Source organism: Ananas comosus, linkage group 14, assembly GCF_001540865.1.
Source record: "Ananas comosus cultivar F153 linkage group 14, ASM154086v1, whole genome shotgun sequence".
Lineage (NCBI taxonomy): Eukaryota > Viridiplantae > Streptophyta > Magnoliopsida > Poales > Bromeliaceae > Ananas > Ananas comosus.
In genome coordinates this window covers 1158214-1172672 of record NC_033634.1, presented here as the reverse complement: position 1 = coordinate 1172672, position 14459 = coordinate 1158214, and the positions used below count along the sequence as shown (strand labels likewise).

The 14459-nt window shown below is 35.2% G+C and overlaps 1 protein-coding gene across 1 annotated transcript; it reads left to right on the top strand.

Annotated features, from left to right (window-relative positions):
• On the top strand, positions 6223-13667 carry LOC109720708 (ent-kaur-16-ene synthase, chloroplastic-like). The gene is made up of 15 exons (XM_020247986.1): positions 6223-6297; positions 6928-7075; positions 9285-9334; positions 9424-9709; positions 9795-9975; positions 10175-10392; positions 10485-10605; positions 10824-10921; positions 11021-11217; positions 11312-11424; positions 11513-11608; positions 11875-12090; positions 12185-12326; positions 12632-12877; positions 13112-13667. The coding sequence occupies exons 2-15, from the start codon at positions 6961-6963 to the stop codon at positions 13475-13477; spliced, it is 2445 nt and encodes an 814-aa protein (XP_020103575.1). The 5' UTR covers positions 6223-6297; positions 6928-6960; the 3' UTR covers positions 13478-13667.

The window sequence follows — 14459 nt, the reverse complement described above, 5'->3', positions numbered from 1 at the left end:
TTAAGTCTAATAGAGCCGATTGTTGATTCGAAAGTCCTAACATCGAAAACGACTTGAAAGCACGGAAGGCTCCGTGTGCCTCCATAAGCATACCAGCCTCACTTTTATATCAGAGCATGAAATTTTAAGCTTGGGTCTTGGTAGAGCTCCTACCTTTATTTAATTTCCTCTCATTGAATAATTATTCTATGTCTTGGGCGTAATCCATCCCCAAAAAAATTATGCTAGGAGAAATTAAAAAGCAGTATTAAATTAAGCGACTCTAATAAAACAATTTCATTCTCACCTTATTTAGCCAATCTCGTAAATTAACCAGCGGTTGTTGCACGCAAATTATGAAAAACTTTGCGTGCTCTTTCACCATTCAGATCACGATCGATTTAGGTATGTTTAAGAAAACAATGAACTGTTAAAATATAGTTTCAAAATTTCTTTTTGTTGGAGATCTTTCATTTGAGCGGAACTCTAGTTTCAAACAAAAGCACCACTCTGATGTTTTTTTTTTTTTTTTTTCCTTTTTTTTTTTTTTTTTTTTTTTTTTGTGAGAAAAAGATAGCATGCTACCCACTCTGATGTTATGAACACACCATTTATGGTTGATTTGCTCACCTCTACAAGGTTGCACCATGAAAAATTATCTATAATTTATGTACTTACAAAGTAGAAGGGACGGTCTATCTGAATTGGCCGCATGCTGGTGGACCATTTGGAAGGCGAGGAACAACTTTATCTTTCATGACATTCAGTTTGACCCCATATTAGCGGCGCGTAGGCTCAAGTACTTGATTGATTCTTGGAAAGACAATCTATGATTTTTTTTTTTTTCTCTATTTGGGGCCCTGGTTGCCCCACCTCTGTAGCCTAATTCACTTATTCAATGAATGAAGTAGGTAGCGTGCTACCGATTCTCAAAAAAAAAAAAAAATTATGTACTTACAAATAGTAGGATGCATTGACCGGTACCAGCAGTTTGACTTGGATTGATAGCAGTAACAATACTTCTACGAAAAAGAAATAGCGCGGAGGACACGCCTGATTGGGATGCATGTAAAATTTAAACCTTTGAATTAGATAATCTAGCTATGTGGCAAATTTTGTACCATGAAAAAATTTCTTAGAAAAAAAAGGTTTCAATCATATTTTCAAAATAAACATTAATAGAAATGAAGACAAGGATTCCAAAGAAATTAAGGACCTTCAACAGACACCGTAGAAGATGATTTTAGACTTTTGGGTACTCAATGCAACCTTTCGACAGTAACTGATTTATACTGTAGCTGTTTCACATTATATTTTGACTTTTTTTTTTAATATCAAAAATTCAAAAGGTTTTATGAATTTAAGAATGAGAAATGTTTATGTCTGTACTGTTTTTTGGGATGTACAAATATTATTTCTCTTACATTTTTCTAATGTACTGGGGAAGCTACACTTTGGTTTACATATTTATAGGAGTTCTTCTTTACAACTGTCAGGTCAAGCACTGTAAGATGGCCGACCGTGCCTAGTACAAAAGGCAAAGGGCTTGATGATGGGGTATCCGAGATTCAAAGTTCGAAGCCTAGCTAATTCATATTTTCAACTAAATTTGTTTCTTAAAAAACACGAAACAAATAGTATAAAATCTCAGATAGTTCTATATATAAGATATAATAAAACTAAAACTCTTGACCCGACTATAACATTTTGTACGGTGGATAAGCCTAAGAGATTAAAAAAATTAAGCGTGTTAGGACTAGAATAGTTCTAGAATGAATAGCTCCTTGAAAAGTTGGGACGTTATAGATAGCATGCTATTTTTCTTTCAAAAAGTAAGTACTGGGAGATGCAATTGAGGGACGGATTTGGCTGCTTTCCTACCAGCTACAAATCAAGGCTGGGATTCCGTTGGGTGTATGAAATTTTGATTTGCTCAAGCATGGCGACAAGCAGTTTAAAAATATTACAAGAAATTTACAATAAATAATAGGTAAAAACGTATAGAATATATCTGAATTATAAACTATTTTGAATCGGTTGTTCAACATTTCGAAATTTTGATTTTACTATCCAACATTTTAATTTGTTTGATTTGAACTGGCCAATGATATTTTTTACTTCAAAATTTAAGCTAATAACTTAATTTATCGAATTTATAGTTGCGAGAATTGTTTGAAGGATACTAACTAAAATTGTAAAGATAAATAACACAATCATATTCTAAAATTAAAGTGTTGTTGCCTAGCCCAAATCAAACAAATCGAAAGATTGAATAATAAAATTAAAATTTTAAAAAATTAGATAGCTAAATTAAAATTGTCCGATGTTCAAGTATGTTGTGTATGATTTTACTTAAATAATATTGTAAGTAATACCTAGTATTTTTCATGTCCAAAAGTCTCCAGTTAAAATGAAAAAGATTATGTTTAGATCTCGGAGCTAGGGACTTGGGAAAGAAAAACGCTACTTGTACACAGCATAGATCTAGCACCACTACATTTAATAAGGGTTAAAAAGTCATCAAATAAATAATATAATAATGGGCCTTTTTTTTTTTGCTTTTAGCCTCTCAAAAAAATTTCGTAAATAGCATCATAAAATTTATATTTGCACAATTGGCCTTATCCCTACCACGCAAGCAACACATGAGCGTGACTAACAATCCAGAATTTAAGTTGAACACGACGGACCATTCACTATATCCAAACACGATGAATGATTTACTGTGTTCAATTTAATTTATAATACAATAAAAATGGTGAATGTGAAAAGAACACGGTATAAGTAAAATGTGAAAAAGATACGATGAATCATTCGTCGTGTCCAAACACGATGAATGATTTACTGTGTTCAACTTAACCAACCTAACACACGTCGCGCTCGTGTGGCGAGGATAAGGTTAATCTTGTAAATATAATTTTTATGAGGTTATTTGTGGAAATTTTTTTTTTTCTGAGATGGTTAAAAGCAAAAAAAGCCCTATAATAATTCATAAATCCCAACTTTCCATTGTCCACTTTGGGTTCCACCAATTGCAACCTTAAATACACTAGGGTATGTTTGTTTCACTGAAATTAGAATTTGGGCTGAAGTAGATTTTGGATTGAAGTGGAGTTCGGTAAAAACTACTTATCTCCTGCTGTTTCATAGTTATGAAAGTAAGTTTTTTTTAGTTCTGCTGTATGTTTGACAAAAAGTGAGTGATCTAAAATTATAATTTATGTATAAATAATAAATAACTTAATAAATAATAAATTATAATATAATAAATAAAACAATATAATTATATTTCTATATAATTAAAAAATTTAATTTAAAACAACTAAATTACTTTTTATACATAAATTATAATAATAATATAACAATAGAATAAAGTAAAATAGTATATAAATACTTATCTAATAAATTCTCATCATATTTTAAATTACAAACTAAATGAAGAAAATATTAAAACTTAACTAATCAAATTTTATCATATTTTAAATATACAAACTAAATAAAAAAATAATTAGTCTCATAATTAAATATATTTAAATATAACTAGCATTATTCATTGTATTATTTTATTATTTTTCTGTTCATCTTTTCTCACCGTAATTGACTTCGGTCTGTTACGGACAACTTGAGTTTCGATCGTATCTTTATTACGACGAAACAAACAGCGAAAGTGATTGCTTATAGTGGAAAACGATTTCACCCCTCTCCATTTTTACCCAAACAAATAGACTTTTAACTTCTAGGGACTTTGGGGCGAGCTGATGTCAAAGTAGGGCTAATAAAAAACAAGGTTAATTCCATATAATTTTATGTGAACATATTGAATAGCAATATATTTCTACAAAGTTTAACATTTTATTTTTATTTCTGCAAAAGTACTACTATTTTTAAATATATCTCTACTGCTAGAATCCGTGGGAAAAATATAATTAACCATAAGTGAAATACTTAACTCTGATTAGTGAATGAGTTAAATTGATTTTTTTACTCATCTTATATTATTAAGTAAAATATTTTTTTGAAAGGATATTTCTGCATAATTTTAATACTTGGGCTTTTGAAAAAATATATTTGTAAGAGCAAAAATATTATTTCACCTATCTGCTATTAAAAAATAAACAATCTCTAACGGTAACAAACCAGATGGGAATATAAATATCACCGAATTTTTACAAGAATAAATATAAAAAATTAAATTTTGTAGTAATATATTCGATAATTTATTAAAAACTATATGTAATTAACCCTAAAAATATGTGAGTGCACGTGGTGTGGACTCACAATAGTGGAAGGTAGACAAGAGAATGCACAAAACAAAATAATAAAAATAAAAAAAAGATAATAAATTACATAAATAGTAGCGGGTAAAACAAAAAAACTTTTCTTTTTCATCGCACCGTTTTTTTAAAAAAATTCTTATTTTTTTCATCGAATTTTTTTATTTTTTAGACTAAATCCAATTCTACTTGGATACTCACTAAATCTCTTTCTAAAGGCAAAGTCGAAGTCAAATCCAATCCCATCATTATATACATAATAATAATAATAATAATAATATATATATATAAGTCCGGCTACTACACTGTCGGTAGCACGGAGCGCTCCGTACTACCAAGTTGTTTTTGATGATGCGACTTTCAAATCGACGATCGATTACGTTAAACCTGATCTACACTATTGAAAGTATTTGAAAACTAAATTTCAGATTTTTTTCGACATCATTTGACTAGTGATCAAAAGATCACAAAATTGACAATTTTAATGGCCGATGTGGTGTGTTTGAGAGTTTAACGGTGTAAAACAATTCAAATCTGATGAAAATTTTATGAAAAATTCTTTTCACTATTTAGAGTAAGATCAGTATATCTGATCTTGAATTTAAATCTTTTATCATCATTTTTTATGAGATTTTTATTTTCAGCCGTTCAATTTTAGACTACTTGTTTGATAGGTATTTCAAATGGTATCGAAAAATTATTTAGTTTCTAAATACTTTTAATAGTATAGATCAAGTATAACGTGTCGGATCGTTGGCGCGAACCATTAATCCCAAAAGCTCGAGTTGTTAGAAATACGCAACCAATTCACTTAAAGCGTACAGAAACAGTGCCCACGGGTCTCGATTGTAACTCGGCCCACCTGGCCTCACGCCACTTCGAACATGACTCGGCCCAATCCAGCCTCACGCGATTTCGAACATGACTCGGCCCATATGGCCTCCCGCCACAGGGTAGGATGCTGGCCCATTTAAGCCAACAATCCCCCCTCCAGCACCTGCGCACATTTGCAGCATGCAGGAATTAAATCTGTGAGCTCTGGCTCTGATACAACTTGTCGGATTGTTGACGCTAACCATTAATCCCAAAAACTCGAGCTGTTAGAAATACGCAACCAATTCACTTAAAGCGTACAGAAACAGTGCCCACGGATCTCGATTGTGACTCAGCCCACCTGGCCTTACGCCACTTTGAGCATGGCTCGGCCCAACCCAGCCTCACGCCATTTCGAACATGACTCGGCCCATATGGCCTCCTGCCACAGGGTAGGATGCTGGCCCATTTAAGCCAACAATCCCCCCTCCAGCACCTGCGCACATTTGCAGCATGCAGGAATTAAATCTGTGAGCTCTGGCTCTGATACAACTTGTCGGATTGTTGACGCTAACCATTAATCCCAAAAACTCGAGCTGTTAGAAATACGCAACCAATTCACTTAAAGCGTACAGAAACAGCGCCCACGGGTCTCGATTGTGACTCGGCCCACCTGGCCTCACGCCACTTCGAACATGACTCGGCCCAACCCAGCCTCACGCGATTTCGAACATGACTCGGCCCATATGGCCTCCTGCCACAGGGTAGGATGCTGGCCCATTTAAGCCAACAATCCCCCCTCCAGCACCTGCGCACATTTGCAGCATGCAGGAATTAAATCTGTGAGCTCTGGCTCTGATACAACTTGTCGGATTGTTGACGCTAACCATTAATCCCAAAAGCTCGAGCTGTTAGAAATACGCAACCAATTCACTTAAAGCGTACAGAAACAGCGCCCACGGGTCTCGATTGTGACTCGGCCCACCTAGCCTCACGCCACTTCGAACATGACTCGGCCCACCTAGCCTCATGCCATTTCGAACATGACTCGGGCCCACATGACCTCCTGCCACAAGGCAGGATGCTGGCCCATTTAAGCGAACATAACGGAGCGCTCCGTGCTACTGATAGTACACTGTATATATACACACCCCACCTTGTTTTATTTACCCCTCAGGCTCTCTTCTTCGCCACTCCGTTTACTCTTTGGTAGTGAACACAAATTAAACAGGTAGCGCCGCAACCTCTCTCTCTCTCTCTCTCTCTCTCTCTCTCTCTCTCTCCTTGGCCATGGACGCATGTATAGAGCTTTTAGAACATGCAAATTTTAGTTTTACTTTTTCTTTTCTAATTATCGAAACCTCTCAACTTTTAATTTTTTTTTTTTATTTGAATCATTCTATCTATTTATATTGGGGTTCTGTAAAAATTAATAGCTCTATTATCTACGGGTCGTTGACACGTAACCAAGTGACTTGATACGTTAGTTACGAATTTGTCATTTTAAATACAAAGTAATAAAATATACAATATTTCTAAAACATTATACAAAACTTGAATCAACCGGTTTACAGAAAAAACTTCAATGGAAATTAAGAAGTAAAAACCGAAGGAATGCTAACGACAAGTAAAATGGACAACGAGAGGGTTCATGTACATTTTTGTCACCTTTTATTATCGACGCATTAATTAGTTTGATTTACTTTGATTAGTCTATCCTTAATTGAGTTACTTTAATTTTCGTTTACTTAATTGGTTGGATTCTTTCTTCTAGCTATGCTTTCTTTTTTCCTGCAGTATTTTTCTCGAAAATTCTTAATCATTTTTTGATGCCTCTTAGTTTGCTGCTATCTCGTCGCAGATCACCATTAATTTCACATAAACCTGAGTGGCCATGTCGTTAAATGCTCTCTCATTTCCCCTGTGCTGCATCCGATCTTCAGATATTCAAATTTCTAGAGTTAGAGCTAAAAAAACAGTTAGAGCATCTCTTCCGCGAGTTTCGTCAGGTAGAACCATTTTTTAAGTTAAATTTTTTTGTGTATGAAAGGATATGTGATGCGTTCTGTTCTGCATCTCATGTATAGTTTTTTTGAAATATACTAACACTGCTTTTCCATCGTTGTGATTATGAAATACTTCTGTAAGAGAATATGGTGCTTTTAATATTGATATTCAACCGTTGCTATTATACAAGTAAATGTGGCATTAAATTATATTATTTACATTTGTCTCAATAAGACAATTAGGCCCCGTTTGGTTCGGAGGATAAGCGGGGATAACATCCCCGCTATTCCACCAAACGGGATGAAATATGGCCGGAATATTTTATTCCGGTCAAATCTTGCTATTCCCAGTTATTCCGGAATAGCAAGGAATATGCTATTCCACCATTTTGGTGGAATAGTGCTATTCCAATGCTTAATTTCAAACTTAATTAAAATTATAAATTAAGCAAACTAAATTATATAAATATAATATGTTATAGGGGCAATTGCCTATATACCCCTGAAAAGTTCTCCGTTTTCTTATTTACCCCTCTTAGAAGGCTAATATTGAAAATACCCTTCTTATGTTCCAAGTTTTTCTAAAATACCCCTAGAGTTAAGTTCCGTTAGTGAGCTGCCGTTAGCTCTGAAAAATTACCATTTTGCCCATTCCAATATACCCTTGTACCGTAACAAACTTTTCTTATATACCCTTCATATAGCAAATACTTTTCTTATTTACCCTTCAGCCGGATCCGGAGCAGAAGGCGTGCAGGGGTCCGATGGAGCTGCGGCCCTCTTGCTCCTGGCGCCGGCCAAGGCAGCGGATGAGGAGAAGGACGACGAGAGCGGCGAGAGATGGGATCGTCGCTGCGGCCCTCTTGCTCCCGGCGCCGGCCAAGGCGGCGGAGGAAGAGGACGACGGCGACGACGAGAGCGGCGGCGGAGGAGGACAACGAGACGACGAGATGGGTGTGTTGGAGTGGAGGTGTGGGAGTGTGGTGGTTTGGGAGGAGATGAGGCGAGGAGGTGAGTAGAGGCGGAGGAGCGCGGCCGTGGTGGCGACAAAATTGGGAAGAAAGAGGATACATCTTTAGGGATTACTATAATAAAGTAGGGGCAAATATAGTATTTTGTCAGGTTTTAACTCTATATAGTATTAACCCATGTTTAACCCGAGTTAAGCTAACAGGGGATAAACTGCGGGGGTATTTTGGAATAACGGTGGAACGTATGAGGACAATTTTAGAAAGAAAAAAAAGAGTAGGGGTAGATCGATATTTCCGAACGCATGAAGGGTATATAGGCAATTATCACTATGTTATATATATAATACATTATTTTTATTATAAAATTATTAATTGTACTATATTAATACATATTATTTATATTTAAATATTATAATAAAATTATAATAATTCCTTTATAAATTAAGTTTGATTAGAATTTTAAAAAATTTATAAATTTATTATAGTAAATTATTTATTAATTAAGTTCCCACCCTTATTCTTATTTAAAATTTTAAAAAAAAAAATTAAATTTTAAAATTTATAATTTATAATCTCAAATTAAAGTTTATAATTTTAAATTTAAATTTTAAATTTTAATATTGAAATTTTGATATTTTATTTTTGAAATTTAAAATTTATTTTTATATTTTTCAAATTTAAATTTGATCTTAAATTTAAAGTTTGAAATTTAAAATTTAAAATTGTTATTTTAAATTTCAAATTTCTCAAATTTTAAAATTTAAAATTTTAAATTTAAAAATATAAATTTAAAATTTTAAAAATTCAAATTCAAATATAATAAGAGGATAATATCATTACTTTTTATTTATAAAACCCACTATCCTTCTTATTCTATTTTACCTAACCAAACGCTATTTCTTTTATTCACAGCAATTACCCAATTTTCATCCAAACGCAAAATTGATCTAATCCCCGCTTATACCTCAATTTATACCTATCCCTGGAATAGCCATTTTTTGCTTATCCCCGAACCAAACGATACCTTAAAGTTGTGTATTTTTTTTTTAAGGAGAATATGTTAAATGCCAAATATGAGATTATCTTCAAATTGCAGCATGTGTTAGATCTAGTTATATCATGACAACTTCTAATTAGGTTGGTTGGAATAATTACGAAAAGACATTTGCATATTTCACTTGCTCTGGTGTTACATTTATTTCTCTTTTGCTGATTGCCGAATGCTTCGTTTTCATATACAGCAAATTGGGATGATGGGAAAGAAGAAAGCAGCGCGAACCTCTCAGTAACGGTATTAGATTTATTGATCCCATGTTATTTTGAAATCTCCATACAATAAATTTGTGGTTGAATTAAGCATCTTATTAGACGTGGCTGTAGTGTTCCAGGGAATCGGAGAAACGAATAAGGGAGCAGCTAAGTAAGGTCGAATATTCAGTTTCTTCATATGACACGGCATGGGTTGCCATGGTCCCTTCTCCTGGATCTCCTCAAACTCCGTGCTTCCCTCAGTGCGTCGATTGGATGTTACAAAATCAAAATTCTAATGGATCCTGGGGACTTGACCATATCCATCCCTCTTTGATTAAAGATGCTCTATCTTCCACATTGGCAAGTGTACTCGCGCTCAAGCGATGGAATGTCGGTGAAGAGCACGTAAGAAGAGGTATTAGGAAACAGAACATTTACTCATTAACATTGTGTTTTGCTCAATGGATTAAGAAGCTTCATTTTTTTTCGACTTATTGCAGGGCTACATTATATTGGATCTAATTTGTCATGTATTATGGATGAGAATTATCAGTCTCCTGTCGGCTTCAATATCATTTTCCCTGGCATGCTTGAACGTGCAATCGATTTGGGTTTAGATATTCCCATAAGACAGCATGCTATTCAGGATATTCTTTGCCTTCGAGATTTAGAATTGAAAAGGTCAGGCTCCCTGGTTATTCCAATGTAAATTTTGTTTGAATCTGTGAAACAACCGTTATACTCTAAGAACTTAAGCTATTAGAGAACGGTATTTAAACATTTTTATATTTAACAGAATCTTATATCATTAATTTCACTCAGGATGCACATTTTTTTGTAAATGGCATTTATGTTGTGATCGGTATTATTGATTTTTTAGGGATTCTGCAAACAATTCCGAGGGACGAAAAGCGTACATGGCGTATGTATCCGAAGGATTAGGGAATTTGCAGGACTGGAATGAGGTTATGAAGTATCAGAGGAAGAACGGATCGTTGTTCAATTCACCTGCAACAACAGCTGTCGCATTGACCCATCGTTATGATGTTAAAGCTCTTGACTACCTGCATGCTATTTTACGGCGGTTTGGCAGCTCAGGTGGATTCGATTCTACTCTCTAATCGATAAATTTTGTCTGTCGCATATGTGGAAATGCTACGGTATTTCTAATATCATTTTCCTTTCTGCAGTTCCTACCGTTTATCCGTTTGAGATGCATACGCAGCTTTGCATGGTCGACACTCTTGAAAAGTTGGGAATTTCTCGGCTGTTTGCTTATGAGATAAAGACCATCTTGGACAGAATATACAGGTATTACGCTAGAAATAGCTTCTAAATATGAATTGCAGTTTTAGAAATATATATAGAGGTATTTCTGCAAAATGATCTGTTTACACATACGTACCCCTTGTTATAATCTTAATTTTTATACACCCCATTTAGAGTGGAGTTCCTTACAAAAATACCCTTAAGTTGAGATGTGTGCAATATCTCTAGATTTTACAAGCTGCCGTCATCTAAATATGCAGATGCTGGTTGGAGAACGATGAGGAACTTAGTTCAGATATGACGGCGTGTGCTATGGCATTTCGTCTTTTGCGTATGAACGGATATGATGTTTCTTCAGGTAATTCGGGCCCCGAAGGAACTAGCTTTCTGAATCTTGGTTATCAACATATGTATTTTATGCCCATGGGTTTTTAATCTATTGCTGACGATTGTGCAGATGGGCATAATTTCCATAATTCCGTGCAAGGATATCTGAAAGATATGAAAACTGTTCTAGAATTTCACAAGGCATCACAGATTAAAATCCTGGACTGTGAACAAGTCTTAGATAAACTGGGTTCCTGGTCCAGTAGTTTCCTAAAAGAGGAAGTATCTTCTAATTCAAAACATTCTTCCCGAGTTATCTCCCAAGAGGTAGGTATTTGATAGTCTTAATATGTTTTTTGGGGAAAAAAAAATTTTAGTTGTCTGATTGAGAGTTGAAACTAATTCTATTTTATATTTTCAGGCAGATTATGTTCTTAAATTTCCCTTTTACGCCAATTTGGAACGCTTAGAACACAAGAGAAACATCGAGAACTTTGATGTTGCCAATTATCAGATTCTCAAAACATCATATAAGTAAGAATTTAATCATAAATAGGATAAAACCTTTTTTTTTCTGATTTTTGGATTTCTGCCAGTAATTTTTGCTTTTGAACTGTATCAGGTCTTTCTGCACTTCTGATGATCTTCTTAAATTGGCAATTGAAGATTTCAGTAGTTGTCAGTCTATATATCAGAAAGAACTTCAACATCTTCAGAGGTCTGTCCATCTTATGGATTCTCTTTTTAGGGTTATTTTGTTGCATAAATATCTCTCGAAATAAACACGTTTGCTCGCAGACCCTTCTTAAGTTGAAATTGTTGCCAATGTCCTTTGAATATCCAATATGTGCCTATATGCCCTTCCACTCACTTTCCTTCACAAATATGCTTTTGTTAAGTGCGCATGCAAAAGCAAGTTCCTTATTTTTATTACATTTAACGCCAGCATTGTGCTTTCCTAATCTAAATTTGTGATTTTAACAGCTGGGTCAGAGAAAACAGGTTGGATCAGCTAGGATTTGCTCGGGATAAGCTAACATACTGTTACCTCTCTGCTGCCGCTACTTTATATCCTCCTGAATTAACCGATGCTCGCATGTCATGGACCAAAAATAGTCTGCTCACCACTGTGGTTGACGACTTCTTCGACGTAGGTGGATCAAGAGAAGAATTAGAAAACCTCATCAGTTTAGTTGAGAAGTACGATTTTTCTTGCTTATACTAATGATCCGCTGTTCTTCTGAGATTATTTTACACATTATTTACTTAAAGTGCACCTTTGTACTTGTGACAGATGGGATGGAAATCACGAAAAGGAGTTCTGCTCTGAGCACGTGGAGATTTTGTTTTCTGCTGTTTACAGCACAATCAATGAGCTTGGAGCTAAGGCGTCAGTAGTACAAAATCGCAGCGTCACCGGCCACCTAGTTGAAATAGTGAGATCTTACAACTTACCGAATTCAGACATTTACATATATTCCCCTGCAAAATCGCCTGTAAATCCCTGCAATATGCGAGTTTTCACATGCACCATTCCAAAAGCATGTTACAACCCTTGCTATGATGCTTCTCTTCAGAAAATCTTTTTGCAAATACAAAACCGACTTTTTCACAATTCAGATTGTATGAGAATTCATATTTTACAGGGTATATATGTATTGTAGGAATAACCTGTGTCTCAATTTAAACCGGGAACCATTTATCTTGAAAAGACTTTGACGCATAGCAATGCAAACGACAGTGGCTTAGCGCGATAAGGACCATGATGGAAGAGGCAGAGTGGATGAGGAACAAAACGGCACCCACAATAGAGCAGTATATGGAAAATGGATTTGTTTCCTTTGCTCTGGGCCCCGTCCTTCTCCCGGCTCTCTACTTTGTTGGTCCAAAGCTTTCGGAAGAGGCCGTTGCAGATCCAGAATACCATGAATTGTTCAGACTTGTGAGCATATGCGGCCGTCTTCTAAACGACATGCAAAGTTACGAGGTAATACAAGCAGTAAGTGCAAAATTTAGTAAGCACAAATAGATTGGAGGAAGTGCGAAATTTAGTAAGCACAAATAGATTGGAGGAAGTGCAAAATTTAGTAACACAAATAGATTGGAGGAAGCGAATTCCCGTCCTATTAGAGCCTTAATTTTGTTCCCCCACTTTCTCTTCAAGCTCCTTGTGGTTTTTAATCATTATCATTTGGACGCTTATTACTGCAAACTGGTGCAGAGAGAAGGTAAACAAGGAAAGTTGAACAGCGTCTCTCTCCTCGTTCTTCAGGCCGGCTCTTCCGCCTCCATAGAAGAGGCTAAAATGGAGATTAAGAGATCTGTCGAAACTTCGCGGAGAGAATTGCTAAGGCTAGTGCTGAAGGAAGGATCTGTAATTCCTCGAAGCTGCAAGGACTTATTTTGGAAGGCGTGCAGAATACTTCACCTATTCTACATGAACACTGATGGATATACGTCTCCAAAGGAAATGGTGAGTGCTGTGAACGCAGTTATTCATGAACCACTCAAAATTAGCCATCTTTTGTCAGCTGTACCCGGCGAAAATACGAATACAAATTCCAAACTCGAACCTGAATCCGTGTGATTTGGTTGTTCCTAGCAGGAGCTGAATCAATGTGTATTTTGTTGTCTATAATCGAAAATATTGGGTCGCCAAGAGCTGCTCATCATCGATAAATTATGTCATTATCATTAAAATCTCTTAATAGAAAAAAAAAAATGTACTACTGTCGAGAACCTAGCTCTGGATCTCTATCTGATTTGGTCTTTTTAAAGTTCGTTTGGTTTCTCTTCATGTTGTTTGAATTTTTGTGTTGTTTATTTCTTTCTTTTTTTTTAACCTCTGTGTTGTGAATGTATTTTAATTTCCTCTTGCTTTTACGTATCTGTGGGTTTATTTGTAAGAAATTCAGTATGAAACAATAAAACTGCAAATTATTACAAAGAAGGGAAAAAGTTAATGACTCAAAAGTGTCGTCCACTGATTTAAATTAAATAAATTTAGACGTTGGGTAATGAACTTTTAAAGTATTCTACAGTTCAACTGAGATCTGTATATTTTTACCTTGTAATAACAAAAACTCAAAAGAACTTACGACTCCCAGAATATAGCGATGCAAACGACAGTGGCTTAGCTTATTTCGGTCCATGATGAACGAGGCGGAGTGTCTGAGGAACAAAACGGTGCCCACGATAGAGCAGTACATGGAAAATGGATTTGTTTCCTTTGCTTTGGACCCCATCATTCTCCCGGCTCTCTACGGTTTTTTTTTTTTTTTTTTTTTTTTTTTTTTTTTTTTTTTTTTTTTTTTTTTGAGAGAGAGAGAGAGAGAGAGAGAGAGATAGATAGTACGCTACCTGCTTCGGTTATTTTATTTAGAAATAAATTTAACTAAAAATATGAATCAAGTAGGAGTCGAACTTGGGATCTCGAATATCAACCACCAAACCCTTTGCCACTTGCTTTAGGGACAGTCGGTGGCTCTCTACTTTGTTGGTCCAAAGCTTTCGGATGAGGCCGTCGCAGATCCAGAATACCATGAATTGTTCAGACTTGTAAGCACATG